Source organism: Marmota flaviventris, chromosome 1 (genome assembly GCF_047511675.1).
Source record: "Marmota flaviventris isolate mMarFla1 chromosome 1, mMarFla1.hap1, whole genome shotgun sequence".
Lineage (NCBI taxonomy): Eukaryota > Metazoa > Chordata > Mammalia > Rodentia > Sciuridae > Marmota > Marmota flaviventris.
In genome coordinates, this window is record NC_092498.1 from 34,294,096 (window position 1) to 34,312,505 (window position 18,410).

General features: G+C 37.2%; 1 protein-coding gene across 2 annotated transcripts in view; it reads right to left on the reverse strand.

Moving 5' to 3' along the window:
* Slc25a13 (solute carrier family 25 member 13) overlaps positions 1 to 18,410 on the reverse strand; it is a 180,968-nt gene that overhangs the window by 86,121 nt on the left and 76,437 nt on the right. For both annotated transcript variants that reach the window (XM_071612477.1, XM_071612486.1), the window contains one exon: positions 2,063 to 2,202. In XM_071612477.1, the coding sequence (XP_071468578.1) occupies positions 2,063 to 2,202 (140 nt within the window). The remainder of the gene's footprint in view (positions 1 to 2,062; positions 2,203 to 18,410) is intronic.

The window sequence follows — 18,410 nt, forward strand, 5'->3', positions numbered from 1 at the left end:
AAAATTCACTTATTTCTTTCAGACTCTATCCATATCCAGAAAAAAGAGCCTCAAGGAAGCAAAAAGGAATTTGAAGAGGAGGTCAGAAGCTCAACCTGCATTCAGAAATGAGTTCACAGGAAGTAAACCAAACATCTGAAATGGAGGGAAGGAAGACATCAAAATGGCATTCCTAGGTGTCATGTAGAGCCCGACATGTTATGTCTACCAATTTCTTTAAATCTGGGTCTGGAGTTGCACACAAAAGCAGGACCTGGACAAAATCATTAACCACCATAGTCAATTTAATCTGGTAAAAGTTTAATATTTCTATTCTGGCCCTAAGATCAAAATCATTCCGTCTAAGACATCACAGGATGATTCCATTTATCTGCAAGGAATGAAGTCAAATTTAAATGGACACCCTACAAGCTGCAGCTGGAAACATAGCTGGTAATCCATGAGTCATCCAGCTCTGCACTCTGGCTTTTCCCATATCTTCCATTCTTGCCTAGACGCTGCTATGCAATTCAGTATAATTGATACTTGCTTAAAGGGGGAAATGTGATCATCTTTACTATTGCTAACATCCCATTAAGACTAAAAGTTAATTAGGCTGTATTCTATAAAGCCAATTTGAGGCATTTGTCTCAACAGCATTATTGTAATTATTCCTCATCAAAATGAATACTGCCTCCTACAGTGTGCCAATGCCCTGTGTAAACAACAGCAAAAACCTAACTCACATTCTCTTCTCCACCTGAGTTACTCAAGTACATTTATGTTCATACGGAACTGAAAATAAGGACTCATACATATTAACATGTTAAGAAAATACAAAGGCACGTTTAAGGCAAGAACAAAATAGTCTACGTATCCTAGCAGTACTATTAAAAGTCAAAAAGAGAGACACATTTTGAAGTTAACTAATTGTAGGTACTATTACCTAAAAAGGGATGCCACAGAAATGCTGAGGAAGGAGCACTACAGCTCAGTGTCCATGTGCAGCTATGCAACCTCCTCCTCCATCCCAGCTGTGCCGAAGGCTTTGGAGATGTCTTGGGCACACAAAAGAACCAGGGGCACCAAGAGAGCTATGAACATTTTTAGTAATCAAGAACCAAAGCTGATTTCCCTGGCAAGTTTAACCTCAAGGCTCAGAATTTAAATATATCAAAAGAATACTCTTAAATGAATATTTGATTTAACAAAATATAAATGAAACAAAACAAATGCATAAAAATCTGAAAGAAAGGGTGGTCCATCACAGAGATCTATATATCATATTGGTACTGAATTCTATGACTAAATGTTAACACAGGAATTGAAACAGTTTTTAGATGATACTTCTGAAGGAAAACTTACACTACAATCATATATCTTTTAAAAAACACTCTTCAGTTGCCATCATCTGTGGCCCAATGATATAATCATAATGGAAGAAGGTGGTGAAGAATAAAGGGCAGGAGGGACTGGGCTAAGGAAGGTGCACCCAGAAATGCAGACAATTCCTGAGTTGCCCATGGGAAGCACTGGTTCTCAAGCCTGTCTGCACATCAAGGATACGAGAGAAGCTTCAAATATCCCAATGCCCCGCCGACCCCATCAATCTCTGGAGGTGGGAGCCAGGCAATGATAATTTTCAAAGCTCCCCAGGTGATTCCATTATGCAGTCAACTTTGAGATCAATGGCTTAAATCTATAAAAGGCCTCAGATGAAATGATGCTACAGTTAAATACGGACAATGACATCTCAATTCTTAGGGTGGAGGGGGGGGAAGAAACAGTACACAGTAGTAGAGCCACTCAAAAGTCCTGAATTCAAGTTCAAATTTTGTCGCTCCTGGCCGAAGTGATCTTGAGGAAATCATCTGATTTTGTGGGGTCTCAATATGTATATATATTTTAATGACTTAAACATACTAATAAAGAAATACTTCCAAATGAGACAGTCTTGTCAGCATTTCAAAGTTGCAGTAAATCAAAATTCAAGACTAAAGTCAAAGCCAGCATCTTTTTACCCACAATTTGATGTCATGTTTTACTTAACTGTTCTTTTTAACGTTTTAAGAGTTAGACCCACCAGCAAAAACTGAGTAAACTCAGCATATGTCAGGTGTCTTTTTCTTTCTTTCCCAAAATGTAGTTGCACAAATTCTGAGTCCCAGTTAAACGGAATATGTTGATGAATTGTGGTCTGTCCAAAAACTTGCTTAATGTCCTCTGAAAAGAGAAAAGAAAGGTTGATTAAAACAAAGCAAGCCAGGGCCTTTTGTATAAAAACTGTTAAACAGATATTGCTTTTCTTCTTCTATAAAAAATAATTCAATATTAAATCAATTTAAAAACTGGCAGAAATAAAAGTAAAAATTCTCATAGAATCAGTCAAGAAACCAAAGTTAGTAATCCCACCAAAGGTGCAAAAAAGAAAAATCAAGAAGTTGCACACACATGCGCACACACAGACATCCTAAAGGCAATAGGAACCCAAAGTTAAAGGCTGAAACTATGATCATCTCATTTGTTCTGTTTCAAGAAATATTGGATTTTCGATCTTCATTGGCAGGAAACACCTAATAGACCTACATACAATATATACTGGTCTCAAATAGAATCTTTACCTAGTTATTAAAAAGTTTTTGGAAGATTTAGATACCAGTTAAAGGAGTGAAGCACATATTCAACACCTGTAAGACTCTATTTGAGCTTTAAACAGTCAAAAAATTATCTGCTATACTTAAAGGAGATAGAAAGAAAAGTCAGCAGCCCGATTCTTTAACTTTGTGCTTTTTTTTTACTTTACTAAAGTCTTCAAATTGCCCAAATAATCCCATTTCAAGGCTTCCGAATGTACCATACTGACACATCACTTCTTTTTGGCCTCTCTTAGAGAACTGTAACAGGACTGACAGAAAAGAGGAGTATGAAGACATGACTTTTTTAAAGCTTCGAGGTTTTATTAGTTCCTTCTCCTCCCAAGAAAATGTGTGTTTGGAGGGTGGAGGATGCACAAGTTATTTGATTAATAAATTTTGTTCTGGCTTTCACATTTTTAAATATATCCACCAAACTTGCTCTTATTTATGAGCAAACTGTGTCTGACACCTTTTTCCCCTTTTGATTCTATTTAAAAGAAGAAGGTTCTTTAGTCTTCTAAAGGGTGCCAAAACCTTTGGCACATGTTTCTGTTTCCCCCTAATTTCCTACTTCCACCCCTAGTATATCCACAAAGTTTTTATTCCATGCTTTTAAAGTTTCCAGAAAATGTTACAGGCTTGCCATGAAGAAACAGTAGTGCCACCATCAGCATAAGTGAAGATGTGCATTTGCACAGAGAAGGCAATAAAAATCAGAATTATGCTGGGCATAAATTTTATAAAAGGTGGCAGAAAACCTCAGGCCAGCTCTAGTGAGGACAATAAAATCAAAACTTTAAAGTGCAACTCCAATTTCTCTGCATTTATTCTGTCTTTTTCACTTTCAAGAAAAAAAAAAGCAGGATATAAAGAAAATGAAGTGAATTAAGAATTGGGATTTAAAAGAAAATATAGGCACGGAGGACTCTTAGAAGGTCTGATCAGAGACCAATAAAATGAATTTGATAGAAGAATCTCTTCAATACCTGAGAACAAATTACTGGAATTGGGTTCAAATTCTTCTAATAACAGTAGCCAAAATTTCTTGGGCACTCACCATGTGCTAGGTATTACTTTAATGACTGTAAGTCCCTTAACAGTATGAAGCCTGACTTCCTCCAGAGGCAAAATATACCAACCAAGATACTCTGCAGCTCCTTTCCAGTTCTCACGTCTATGTCTCTATCTGGAACATGCCCGACAAGAGACTTCACAGGTCCTCCAGCCTTCTAATCTAGACTAGTAAGTTATCTAAGGAGAAACCATGTTCAAGTGATAAAGACATGATCAAAGGATGCAATTTTTACACATTAAATAAAACTTTAGACCATGATAAAATTCAGAGAAATATTGAGCAAATAAAAAGCTTTCTGGTTTATTCTCAGTGAATTTGAAGATTGCTTTTCACCAAGCATTCCAGTGAAGCAAAATTTTAATATAATCAGGGGCTGTGGCTGGGGCTCAGTGGTAGCACACTTGCCTGGCATGTGTGAGGCACTGGGTTCAATTCTCAGCACCGCATTTAAATAAATAAAATAAAGGTCTATCAACAACTAAAAAAAATTATTAAAAAAATTTAACATAATCATCATAGACAGCTGTCAAACATAAGATCCTTTCTCTTCTCTCTCTCTCTTTTATTTGGTGGTGCTGGGGATTGAACCCAGGCTCTCACGCAAGCTAGGCAGGCACTCTTTGAATCACATCTTTAGCCTGAGGTCTCTCCTCTTTTTGACCTCTCCTTCATGTCCCATAGAAACTAATAGAAAGTACTAACCAAATGAGATTGATAGATAGATCGACAGATAGATAGATAGATAGATAGATAGATAGATAGATTATATAGATAGATACAGATGGATGGCACTCATTATCCATTTTAATATTTATATGGCTTTAGATTACTGATATGAGTTTAAGTTGCTAAAACATTTGTGAATGAAATTAAAATGGGTTTCATTCTAACCAACTATAATTAATGTAACATTTACTGCTTGAGTCCAAAACTGTGAACCTTTCCCAACTATTCCTTGAAGCTGGTCTCTCTTATGCAAATGTCTGCCTGAAGTACTGTTAGTAAGTCACTCAGGTTTATAGCTACACAGTATCACTAAGATATGTGTATGTATGTACACACATAAACTGTTTATTTTTATTTACTTCATATCTTTTATTTCCCAATGAATTATTAGCCCCTCAACAGCAAAGTCCCTACTTTTTACGTCTGAGTCTCCCATGTGGCTGGCACAGTAGTGAGCATACAGCAACTGTCCCCTAAGTAGCTTTTTAATTTAAATGAATCAAAAAAGTTTTACAAGAGACAGTATAACAGGTTAAGGCGGTGGCATTACCCTTTAAGGTACTATGGTCTCCCTTGCTGAACTTATTTCAATGAGTAATAGTCTTTTTTATTAAAACTACCAGCCCCTATCCTTAAATGACTTTAAGTCTACTGAAGAGCTGAATAATCTACGTTTTAACCAGCACCCTAAGTTTTTCTGATGCAAGAGTTGGGGACCTCATTTTACAAAAAATGATCTTCAAGAGTTATAGGAGGTTAGACTCACACCTCACTAATTTTTAACTTCCCATTGAAACAGACAAAACAATGAAAGGAAGGAGGTAGGGCAGAGCCTCCAGGCCAGCCGGCACAAAGCAGTACTGTGTCAACACTGGTCATGCGTGGACCCTGGAGGACATTCAGGGCCACCGTATTGCTCAGCTCCAGTGGATGACATTCATTTCATGGACTAGTACTCCTTGGAGTTGGGCAATGTACAAACTCTGTGGCCCTGGGAAAGTGGCCCAGTCAGTTTCTCGGCTGTTCTACTGTACCAGCCATGTAGAAATTTTCATTTCAGTTCTCAGCTAGCTAGCCACCAACTCCTAAGCAGCATAGGTTATGAGCACTGGACTAAGTTGTGTAGGAAGAGAAAGGATGGAAGGAGACATGTTGTACCCAGATGTAACCCACAGGAAATAATGCAGCAGCAGACCCAAACAGTATTGTCCATTAGCACTAAAATGCTGGGGCTTCCCATAGCAAGGAAAGAGAATTTTAAAAAGGAAGGCAAAGAAGAGGGAAAGGCTTCTTAAGAAACTAAGACTTGATCTGGGTCCTGAAGGCAGCCAAAAGATGTACTCAGATAGACCTTCCAGGAATTATTCAATGAGAGCAACAGCATGAAGAAAGGTTGGCTTCTGTAGAAGTAAGTTAAGGGTTCAGTCATAGTGCCTTGGCCCGGAGCCACCTGGGTTTCTGAGATATGACAGATCCTGCTCCATGTAGCCACAGACACTGGCATCATGTGCCAGCTACAAATATTATTTTTAAAACCTAGGACTTATGCAACATTATGGTGAAGAAAAGTTTGCTATGGGAAGAAGAACTGGCCATGGGACTTTGCTGGGGTAAAAAAAGGCCTTGAGTTGTAGCCACTTGGCACAGTTCTACAAAACTTACTTTTCACTCTTCTGACATGGCTAGCAGGATCATTATTCAAATATCCTAAGACTGCCAAGCCATTCTAATCAGACAGAGCAATGATATGCAAAAGATGAAATGAAGATATCTACCAATGTATCTATTCATCATCACAGCTAATAAACACTTTTAAAAAAAAATTAAAATATTAAACTTGCCACTCTGGAAAACTCATATATTTTCTACAAAAAAACATTTTATAGGCTCTTAAGTCCCTGAGTATTTTATTCTGCCTCATAAGCCATTCTGGGTCATCCATTTTCTAAAATACTTGCCTGCAGGTTCCTGAATAGCAACAACATCTATAAACCAAATAAATAACTGAAATGGTTCCTGGCATCTCCCCTCACTTTGGAAGACATTAAAACGCCACCTTGAGTTAATATGCTTTTCTCCTTTGGGAGACACAAGGAGCTTTCTCACATAACATTTGATTGTTTAAGATTTCTACAGGCCTTGAGAAGCAATGACAGACAAGAGTATACTTCTCATCCAACAGCTGACAAAATCAGAAAGAAAAACAATAACAACAACACATATACATACAAAGGAATTTTCAATCCAATTCTGCCCTCTACTCTAGCTCCTGTGGGCAATTCAATGAGTTTTACCATTAAAGACTGAAGATCATCTAAAGTAAACTGAAGATCATCCTATCACTAAGCCCTCACTGTTTTCAGATCTTTCCTCTGTAGTTCTGGAGAAGAAAGAGAAGACCCAGAGACTTTTCCGTTGCTTGCTTGGTCCAAAATAATCCACAACTCACCAGCTGAGAGCTTCCAAATAAGCATGCTTTGACTGACCGATACTAACTTAAAAAAAAAAAAAAAAAATCAGATGGAAGTTCTCCCTAGTCTAAAACATTAGCCTTAAAAACTTACCATTCACTTAAATCATACAGATTAGGAAGCAAAAATAAGTTAGCACTAGAAAGTGAATGAGGCAGTAGGTATAAATTTTGAATATATAAAATCATGTTTTTCTTGGTTCAGCCACTCCTCCTGAAACAAATTACAATGCTTATCTCTAAAAGTGTAATCGCTGTTATTCCAGTCAGTGCCAAACAAACTGTTTGGAAGGCCTACTGCTCCCATAAGATAACCAAGTAATGGTGATATTATCTAAGGCAAGACTTCACCAAATAAGGATTGCTCTGGGTTTATTTATGGGACTCTACTTTCTCCACAAATATTTGCTGTGTAAAAGTCTGCTGGGTTTTAATTTTATCTCTTTCTTTTTGTATTGTAGATTGAACCCAGGGCCTCCCACATGCTAGGCTAGCATTCTAACACTGAAATACATCCCCTGCCCTTTTTAAATTTTATTTTGAGATAGGGTCTCACTAAGTTATGCAGGCTGGTTTCAAACTTGCAATCCTGTCTCAGATTCAAGCTGAGATTATAGACGTGTGGCACCACACCTGACCGCTGTATTTTTTAATATCATAAAAAGATGATAACAAAGTGGCAGCTGTTTCTTCCTAAAGGTATCTTTAAAAAGTCAACTAATTTCTACTAAGTTAATAAATTTTTCTGGCTGCAGGGTATACATATGGTAGAAATTTCTGAAATCTGGATCACAGGAAACATTCTCTAATATACAGAAAGTCCTCAGAAATCAACTAAAAAAACCTTTAGAACTAATAAATGAGCCCAGCAAGGCAAGAAGATACAAGATCAGCATACAAAAATCATTTATATTTCTACACATTTAAAATAAGCAACCTAAAACTGAAATTAAGAAAACATTTCCATTTACAATAACTTTGAAAAGAATACTAGAAATAAATTTAATAAAAGATACGTAAACTATAATCTCTAAGAACTACAAAAAACCTGTTGTCTAGAAGACTAGAATATTGTTAAGATGGCAATATACTTCCAAAGTTAACGTGAAAATGGTAATGGTTTCCAAAGAGATCTATAGAGTCACTGTAACCACTGTCAAAATCCCAACTGGCTTCTTTGTAGAAACTGACAAGTTGATTCCAAAATTCATAAGAAATTTTCAGGAATCAGAAGAGGCAAAATAACCTTGGAAAATAAGAACAAAGTTGGATTTCAAAGTCGAGACTATGTGGTATGGCATAAGATAGACCTTGTTTTAGTCAGATTTTTCACCACTATGACTAAAAGGTCTGACGAGAACAATTTTAAGGAAGAAAAGTTTATTTGAGGGCTCACGGTTTCAGAGGTCTCAATCCATAGGGCAGCCAGCTCCATTCTTGTAGGCTCCAGGTGAGGCAGAACATCATGGTGGAAGAATGTGGCAGAAGGAAGCAGCATGCTACCAATACCCACCTCTTCCAGCCACACACTACCTGCCTTCAGTTGTCACTCAATCCCTATCAGTGGGTGGTTCACTGATTGGGTTAAGGCTCTCCTAACCCAATCATTTCACCTCTGAATGTTCCTGCATTGTCTCACACATGACCTCTTGGGGAATACCTCACATCCAAACCATAAGAGGCCTATAGACACACTAGAAAATTAGAACAAATTAAAGTTAGAATGCAAACCAGAGTCCAAAAATAAATCCTTATATTTATGGCTAACAGATCTTCAACAAATATAACAAGATAATTCAACAGGAAAATGGTCTTTTCAACAAATGGTACTGAGACAAGATATCTACATGTGAAAGAATGAAATTGGGTCCTGATCTCCTACCATAAATAAAAATTTCACCAAAAGGAATCAAATATTTAAATGTAGAGGTAAGACTGTCAACAACTTTAGAGGACAATATAAGCACATATTATAGAAAATTATAAAAGAATACATAGGCATAATCTTTGTGACCTTGGATTAGTAGATGACTGATTAGATATGACAATCAAAATAAAAGCAACAAAAGAAAAGAAAAGCCAAGTTGGACTTCATCAAAATTATATTTTTTATGATCCAAATACCATCATGAAAGTGAAAAAGACAGCCTAGAGCGTAGGATAAAAACTTTGCAATCACAAATCTGATAAGGAACTATGGAACATACAAAAAATTCTCACAACTCGACAATAAGAAGACAATCCAATTTTAAAATGGGCAAAGGATCTGAGTAGAAATTTTCTCAAAGAAGACATAAGTTACTAAGTACATGAAAAGATGTTCAGTATCATTACATATCAGGTAGATGAAAATCAAACCACAGTAAGCACTTCATCCAAGCAGGACAGGTATAATCAAAATAGATAGTGCTGATGAGGATGTGAAGAAATTGAAGCCCTCACACAGTTGGGAATACACAACAGCACAGACACTCTGGAAAACAGATAGGTCCTCAAAATGTTAACCAGAGTTATCATACGACAAAGCAATTCTTTTCTCATGTGTATCTTCATGAGAAATGAAACACATGTCTGTACAAAAAGGTGTACACGAATGTTTATAGCAACATTATTCATAACTTGCCCTACAGTGGGAAACAACCTCTACACTCACTTACTGATAGAAGGATTAAACAAAATGTGGAATATCCATAGAACGGACTATTAGTCATCAATAAAAAAGGAATAGCATGCTTGCTAATATGTGGATGAACCTTGACAATATTATGCTAAGAAGTCTGTCACAAAAGACCACATATTCTATGGTTATATTTATGTGAAATGTAGACAAATTCATATAGACAGAAGGTAGACTAATGGTTGTCTAGGACTGAAAGGACCTACGAAAGTGGAGACTGGGGTGTTAAGGGGAATATGTCTGCTACAGTTTGGGGCTCCTTGTCAGGGTGATGAAAATGTTCTAACTGAAAGTGGATTTGGTTACACACATCCGGAAATGTACTGGAAACCCACTGAATTATGAATTATATACAGATGAATGGGTAAATGGGGGTTATATCTCAACAAAGCTGATTTTTCAAAAACCTGGACCTGCCAGAGCCACCTCTTACCAATGACGAACAGGGGAAAATTACTGACTCAATTCTCTCAATCTTTACAATGGGCATAAAATATCTATTTTAGAAAATCATTCTGGAACTAAGTATGCCTAGCACAATGTTCCATACACAGTAGGTGAGCATTAAGATAGTAAAACTCTAAAATCTAAAGTCTTAATTATACTGAAAATTATTATTTGGGCACCAAATATTTACAAATGATACAAAAAAAATCAGGCACAGTGTGATTTGGGAATATCAGTTTATGCACCTCTCAAAAGGCCATGATTTTCCTCAAATACTTAAAATCCATCCTTCCCTGAGTTCATGTACTAAAATTTTGAATGAAAAATGATCAAAATTAAGTAATTTTCTATTATGTTTCTTAAAGTACAAAATTAGGAAAGATTAAGAACCTCCACTCTGTACTTTGAAGATCTTTGAGATACTAGAAATATTTAATTGGCAAATTACTTGCAAATGCCATTAAGTGGTTAGACTGAATTTGTTTTTTACAAATTCTATGGGCCCTTATTCCTGAACCTCCACCACACTATAATCTGAAATCATCAAGGTCTTCACTTATGCAAATTTTAACTTTCTACATTTTTGTTTTCATACAGAATAACTAAATTAATGCACTTTAATTTCTAAAAGATTTACTTTTCAAAGCTCCAAATCAATGAAAACAAGTTTCCCATTAAAATAAAAAAGGTTCATCAAGCTATATTATTTCAAACACTAAGCCATAATCTCTCTCACACAGATTCTAAAAATTCTATTAATACAATAAACACAAAAAGGATGTTTCTGTTAAACATGAAAGTAAACCCCCTCTAAGAGGCAGGAGGCAAGACTTTCTCTGAACAGCTTCACACTTTATTTCTAACTTTGCTAAATCCTCAGAGAAAAGTTGTGGTTTTGCCCTAAGAGAAATAATATTCCACCCTGCTGATATGGTTAACAACAGCTGATATGGCCATCGTCTGCAGGGAGCAAAAGACAAATTGTTGAATTCGTAAGTTAAATAACATAATGGAGTAAGTGGATGCAGACTTATCTACTACCACATGCTCCAATATCAAGGTTGCCATTTCAAACCCTCTTGACAAGTGCCTTTTTAGATTAATCACAGTTAAGGGTCTGAAGAGGAAAGAAGTATTCTGACTACAATTCAGCCCTGCTCTAGGAAGTTCTAGGGGGAAAATGGGTGCCATTAAAACAGAGTAAGTACAGCCCAAGTACTTCACATTAAAACCGAGTTCTCCATAAGCCCCTGCAAACTTTTATTATTATTATTCTGAACATGCAAGTACAGAGATGATAAGTGTCTTTCAAAAAATAAGCACACACAATCAAGCCGAGCTGAATGTTACATGAAGTCATATACAATGTTGACGCATATAAAAATTAAGACTAATTTAAAACTCTTCCAGTTCTATACTTAGAGAGTGTAGGAACCACCCTTATTAAAGTTACCACCCTTGTTAAAGTTATGTGGCATCCTGGAAAGAATATTGTTCTAGTGCCAGAAGACAAACTTGTGGTTCCTACAAAACCAGCCACCTTTCTACCCCCTGGGCCTAATCCCTCACGCATGAAAGAAAGCCATAAACTACACTAGCCATTGTACAACTGAAGTATGAACTATGTTCCTTTGGAAAGCCTGTTTAAAACATTCCACGGCCCACGCCCAAAGATTCTGAATCAGCAGCTTTGAGATGGAGCCAGTGTGTCCAGAGTGGTAACAAACACTCCCACGCTATTACAATGGGAACCCTTACAGACGCCTCATTGATAAGAATCCTATTCTAAAACCAGATAGACCTACAAATCCTCAAGATCAATACACCATTCAAGTCTGCATAGAGAATGTTGGTTACCAACAAGGAAAAGGCTAAAGGTCAATCGATATTTAGCCTAAGATAGTCATCACCTATCACACTTTCTGCACTGACTAAATCAATAGCAGAAAAGCCCGCTGAGATGTCTTCAATCTGCTAGAAAAAGTATTTTCAAATGAGTAGACTAAATCATTAGCAGCCCTTCAGGACATCAAAAGTAGGTCAGTTAAAATGGTGTTTGGAGGCATATAGCAGACTGTGGTCACTCTCCAGATGTGCCTGCTTTAATCATCTGTTGTGTTAATTATTGTTAACTTTCATCACCACTAGAGAACACAACCAAAAAACTCCAAAGCTTTGAAATTCTTAAAGCAGCACAAAGAATACTAATTCATTCTCTAAATGCAAGTATAATATCCATATTGTTTAAAAAACCAATTTCCTAAGCTAGTTTCCTTAGACGGATGTTATCAAAAATAATTTTCTTACAAAAGCATTAACATACATTTAACCCTCCTTAAATGCTTCAAGAGCAGATGTACTACAAATGCACACCCACAGTGATCCCATATTAGTATGAAACTGTTTTATTTCAATTAAAATGTCTAACTATCCACCCCCAACATATACCTAAACTGTAATTTTCTCTGAGAACTTCCAATATGTTCTTGATTTTGTTTCCTTTATCAACCTATCAGAGCAAAAACTGCCTTGCAACTGTTGGAAGAAATCAGTCATTAGCAGCAAGATTACAGCAAATTTTCCAATTTAGAAAAACTGTATTTTTATCTCTCTCTCATACTGAAAGAATAATGGTATAATTTTACTATTTTTAAATGAGCTGTACAGTTTAAAATACTCAAATTTTCCCAGGACTCCAAGTCTTAGGACTCACTGCTAGCAGCTTTTACCCCACACCCGGTTCTACTGACAAGTCCTCTTCACCCTAGGTCTTGCTCACAGACGCGCACACATGCACAGGTACCCAGAGGGCCCCCTGTGCGGCCTCTCCACACCATGATAGCCTTCTAGAAGCAGTTAACCTTCAGGCCACAGTTAACTAAGGAGTGGCTTCACACGGTTCTCATGATTTTCTCTCCAATTGACATTCTTCCACCTTCTCAACAAGCCTGCCTTTTTCCCCCTCCCTATTTTTAAAATGGAGTGATGAAGTAGCAAAAAGTACAATATTTTAGCCATTTGAGCATGGGCGATGCTCAGATTATCCCACCAACTGGAAGTGCTCTCTGATACCACTATCTTTCAAAATTGAAGCCATTATGGTCAATCGTGCAAATCCGTATTTAGCTTTTCGTAAATAGTGGATTTTTGACCCAATGAACTGGAACAGCTTCTGAGCGGGTCTCTAGGAACTCTGACAAGATGCTTGGTGTGCAGCCACACCACGATTGTTACCAACATGGAGGTGTTCGTTTTCAAAGCTCACGCTGCTCTTACTGGGAATTCTTGCTCCCGTTGGAATCAACTATGTGTAAGAAAATGTGCTTGAGTACCACACAGTGGACATAAAATCTGTAGGGCAAGAAGTTTCTTCCCCAAAAGGAAACATTATTTCTGCCAAATACCCAAGTCAAAATCAGTATTAACAAACAATTTCCCAAATAATTTTCCTTCTGATTTGTAAACGGTCGGGTATCTTTTTTTTTTTTTTTTTAATATTTTACTTTCCAAAGGCCTTTTACAAAGATAATAATAAATGCTGGTTGAAGCCTACTTCCAGTACAGGCAACCCTCTAGCTTTTTGTATTTAGTATTAGACTTGAGAGGTTAACTTGGAAACTTCTCTTTTTCACACTTCTAATTCTCATCACTTTCTGCACCCACATGACAGTTACTGAAGTGAGCTGTTTCCACACATTTCCTCATGTTGTCTAGCTTGCCTCTTTTGCCAAAGTACACCAATTTCACTTTTGTCACAGCAGGTGTTCCTGGACACAGTCTAACTGAACCCAGAAAGGGCCCCTTCAAACATCATCCACGTTAGGGAATTAACTAACTGAGAAGGAATAGCTTAGGATTAAGAATTAACTAGTTTAAAAATCGCCTCAGTTTTGTGGATCTTATTTAGTGTGATACACAGGAAAGAAAGGTCCTGTTAAAATTAAGTCTGTTAAGTGCTAGTTTGAACAAAGTCAAATAGATTTATTTTTCCTGCAGGACTTCTCAGAGCCTTAATAAACTAAAAATTTTAGGCTTTATGATTCTCTAGTTGGAAAGTCCTTTTTTCACAACACTTACTAATAAAAACAGGAATCCCTCCTATAAAGTTACTAAACATTATTTTTCCACGTAAAGATTAAAGGACAAAAGGCCACTACCATTTCCAATAAAAGGGCAAGACTGGACTGGCTTCTTTTGCACTCCAGGCTAACTGACAGGGCTTGTAAAAGAAAGCGCAGTCCAGTTTCTTCCATTCCACATTTCATGAAAATAAGAACCAATTCTCTTGAAGGGCTTTTATTAGGTAGCCAACAAATAGCCCTTTCTGTGTTCTTTATAACTCATTAATTGTTCTATACTTATTTCAGTTATGAAAAAATGTCTTTTCAAATCTGCTTCTTATGTTACATACTGGGGTTGTCAAAAACATTTCATTCCCTTGTATGTCCCCAATTAAAAGGCATCCCAAAACCAATCATCATTACATACATAAACTACAGCTGATATTTTTAATAGCAATGTTGGTAAAGACTGAAAATAAGATATTTTCACTAGTTCAACTGGCCCTCTATGAAAAGCAGGTTTTATCTTTGACAGATCACTGACCCCTTTAAGATTTGATAAAAGCTATGCAATTTCTCTCCAGAGGTGGGGGAAAGCCCATTTAGACAAAATATTAGAAACCATTGTAACCATTTATGGACTCTCTGATATTTGTCTAGGTCTCGCACATTGAGAACCCATGTATATCAAATTTAATTAAAACCTTGGAGCATTCCCCCAAATACATTCGCACAGCAGGGCACACACACACACACTCCTACTCTTCGTCATCATCATCACTGCCACCACCACCAGGACTGAGATAATGAAATTGGGTTACGTTCACAGACTAAGAATAACTTTGAAATTGCACATAAAAATACATTCATGAAATTCTGTCCACTGTAATAAAAAATATAAATAAAAAAGTCAAAGGAAGAGAAAAACATGTAAAGCTCTTATGCAAATAAAATTTTAGCTCTTCACTCAAGGCAGTGCTGTGGTATGGAACATACTTGAAATTTCCAAGAAGTTCACTGGACAAAAGGAGAATTCAAGCCCTCCACCACTACTGAGCAAGGCTACTACTAACACCGCCTACTGCGGAATCACCTCTAAGGAAAGGGCAATAAATAAGAACAGGTGAGGTCTTCAGTTAGCACCACAATAAGACTGATCACTAATGCACATGCCAAACACTTCAGATAACGGCTTCATTTTACTTACTCTCTCTCTCTCTCTCTCTCAAACTTAACAATGAAAATGCTCTTCTGCTGAGCATCATTAATTAAGAATTACGGTAAAACAAAAGTTTCTACAAAACTACCATCAGCACCACCATGCTCAGGCACCAGTAATCCCTCTACACTCTTTCTAACCACCCCACACACACTCAAAAGATGGGATGACTATGTGTCTGCTGTACAAAGAGACTGGGAAGCAGTGTCACAGGCCCATGTGCCTCTGGCTCTGCCCCAGACTAATCAACACAACCAAAATCATCTCTTCTAAGCATCTTTCTGATCCTACCCTTGTCCTCCCAACAACCGGAACTGGCTCCCAAGTGCCACTCATATGAAATAAAAACTCTTGCTCTGGGCCCTGTGGTTGGAGTTCCACCAGATGTGCCCCTCCCCCACATATCTAAAGCTACACCCCTCAACCCAGGGCTTTGTCTGCCTCAACCTGTTCAAAGACCACCATCCCAGCCCTCTCTGCTGCCCTGTGGTCCTCCCATCAACTCATAATTCTGTTCATACCCAAAGACAAAGCTCTCCTTGGTAAGCCCACATCGAGCATATTTTCTAAGTAACCTAGACATCTGGATAAAAAACACTATTTTCTTTTTATTTTCACTTGTTCTAATTAGTTCTACATTAGAGTAGAATGCATTTTGACACCTCATACATAGATGGAGTATACCTTTTCATTCTTCTGGTTATACATGATGTAGAATTATATCAGTTGTGTAATAATATATGCACATAGGGTAATATGTCTAATTCATTCTACTATCCTTCCTACCCCCATAACTTCTCTCCTCCCTTCACTCCCTTCTGGCTAATCCAAAGTACCTCTATTCTTCCCTAGCCCCCTTCCCTGCTTACTGTGACTTGGCATCCGCATATCAGAAAAACCATTTGGTTTTCTCTGGGATTGACTTATTTCACTTAGCATGATATTCTTCAGCTCCATCCATTTACCAGCAAATAATTTCATTCTTCTTTAAGGATGAGTAATATTCCATTGTTTATATATACCACATTTCCTTTTCCATTTATCTGTTGGAGGGCACTTACGTTGGTTCCATAGTTTAGCTATTGTGAATTGAGATGCTATAAACATTAATGTGGCTGTGTCACTGCAGTATGCTGATTTTAAGTCCTTTGAGCATAAATGGAGGAGTGTTAATTGGGTCAATGGTGAATCCATTCCAAGTTTTTGAGGAATCATCATACTGCTTTCCAGATTGGTTGCACCAATTTCCAATCTCACCAGCAATGTATGAGTGTACCTTTCCCCCCACATCCTCGCCAACATTTATTGTTGCTTGTATTCTTGATAATTACCATTCTGACTAGATTGAAATGAAATCTCCATATAGTTTGGATTTGCATTTCTCTAATTGCTAGAGATGTTGACCATTTTTTCATGTATTTGTTGATCAATTGTATTTCTTTTTCTGTGAAGTGTTTACTCAGTTGCTTTACCTGTTTATAGATTGAGTTATTTGTGTTTTTAGGTGTTGAGTTTTGTGAGTTGAGTTCTTATATAAGCTGGAGACAATGCTCTATCTGAGGTGCATGTGGTAAAGATTTTCTCCCATTCTGTAGGCTCCTTCTTAACATTATTGTTTCCTTTGCTGAGAAGAAGATTTTTGGTCCGATTCTATCCCGTTTATTGATTCTTGGTTTTACTTCTGCTTCAGGAATCTTATTAAGGAAGTCGGTTCCTAATCCGACATGATAAAGATTTGGGCTTACTTTTTCTTTTATTAGGCACAGGGTCTCTATTCTAGTGCCTAAGTTCTTGATCCATTTTGAGCTGAATTTCATGCAGAGTGAGAGAAAGGGGTTTAATTTCAGTTTGTACATACGGATCTCCAGTTTTTCCAGCACTTAGTTCAGTGGCTGGTATACAACAGGCGATCAATAACATAAAGATACAAATGCCAGTTTCTTTCATTTTCTCGTAAGATCATGTAAACCATATATATATATATTTTTTTTTTTTTTTTTTTCATCGTGGTACTGTGGATTAAATTCAGTACCTAACAACTGGGGTGATGCTCTACCAATGGTCTATGGTCTATATATCCCCAGCCCTTTTTATTTTTTTATTTTGAGATAGTGTCTCATAAACTTTCCCAAGTTGGCCTCAAACTTGTGATCCTCCTGCCTCAGCCCCACCACCCCAGTTGCTGGGATTACAGGTGTGCGCCACCACTCGCAACAACCCAGTAAACCATGTGTCTTGAGAGCAAAACCAGACCAGGAGCGACTCCCTGGATTTTCTTAATTTCTTTTGATCCTTCTTTCTCCCATAGCCAATTAGGAGCCGAGCCACACAGATTAACTCTTGGGAATGGCCCTGGCAGGGTCATGGGTAAGAATTCCTAGAAGACCCAAAAGGGTCTACAAAAAAACTACTAGAACTAATAAATGAATTCAGCAAAGTGGCAGGATATAAAATCAACACGCATAAATCAAAGGCATTTCTGTATATCAGCAGCAAAACTTCTGAAACGGAAATGAGGAAAAACACTCCATTCACAATATCCTCAAAAAAAATAAAATTATTGGGAATCAACCTAACAAAAGAGGTGAAAGATTTATACAATGAAAACTACAAAACCCTAAAAAGAGAAGTAGAAGAAGATCTTAGAAGATGGAAAAATATACCCTGTTCATGGATAGGCAGAACTAACATCATCAAAATGGCGATATTACCAAAAGTTCTCTATAGGTTTAATGCAATGCCAATCAAAATCCCAACAGCATTTCTTGTAGAAATAGATAAAGCAATCATGAAATTTATATGGAAAAATAAAAGACCCAGAATAGCAAAAGCAATTCTAAGCAGGAAGTCTGAATCAGGCGGTATAGCGATACCAGATTTAAAACTATACTACAGAGCAATAGTAACAAAAACAGCATGGTACTGGTACCAAAACAGGCGGGTGGACCAATGGTACAGAATAGAGGACACAGAGACTAATCCACAAAGCTACAACTATCTTATATTTGATAAAGGAGCTAAAAGCATGCAATGGAGGGAGGATAGCAACTTCAACAAATGGTGTTGGGAAAACTGGAAATCCATATGCAACAAAATGAAACTGAATCCCCTCCTCTCGCC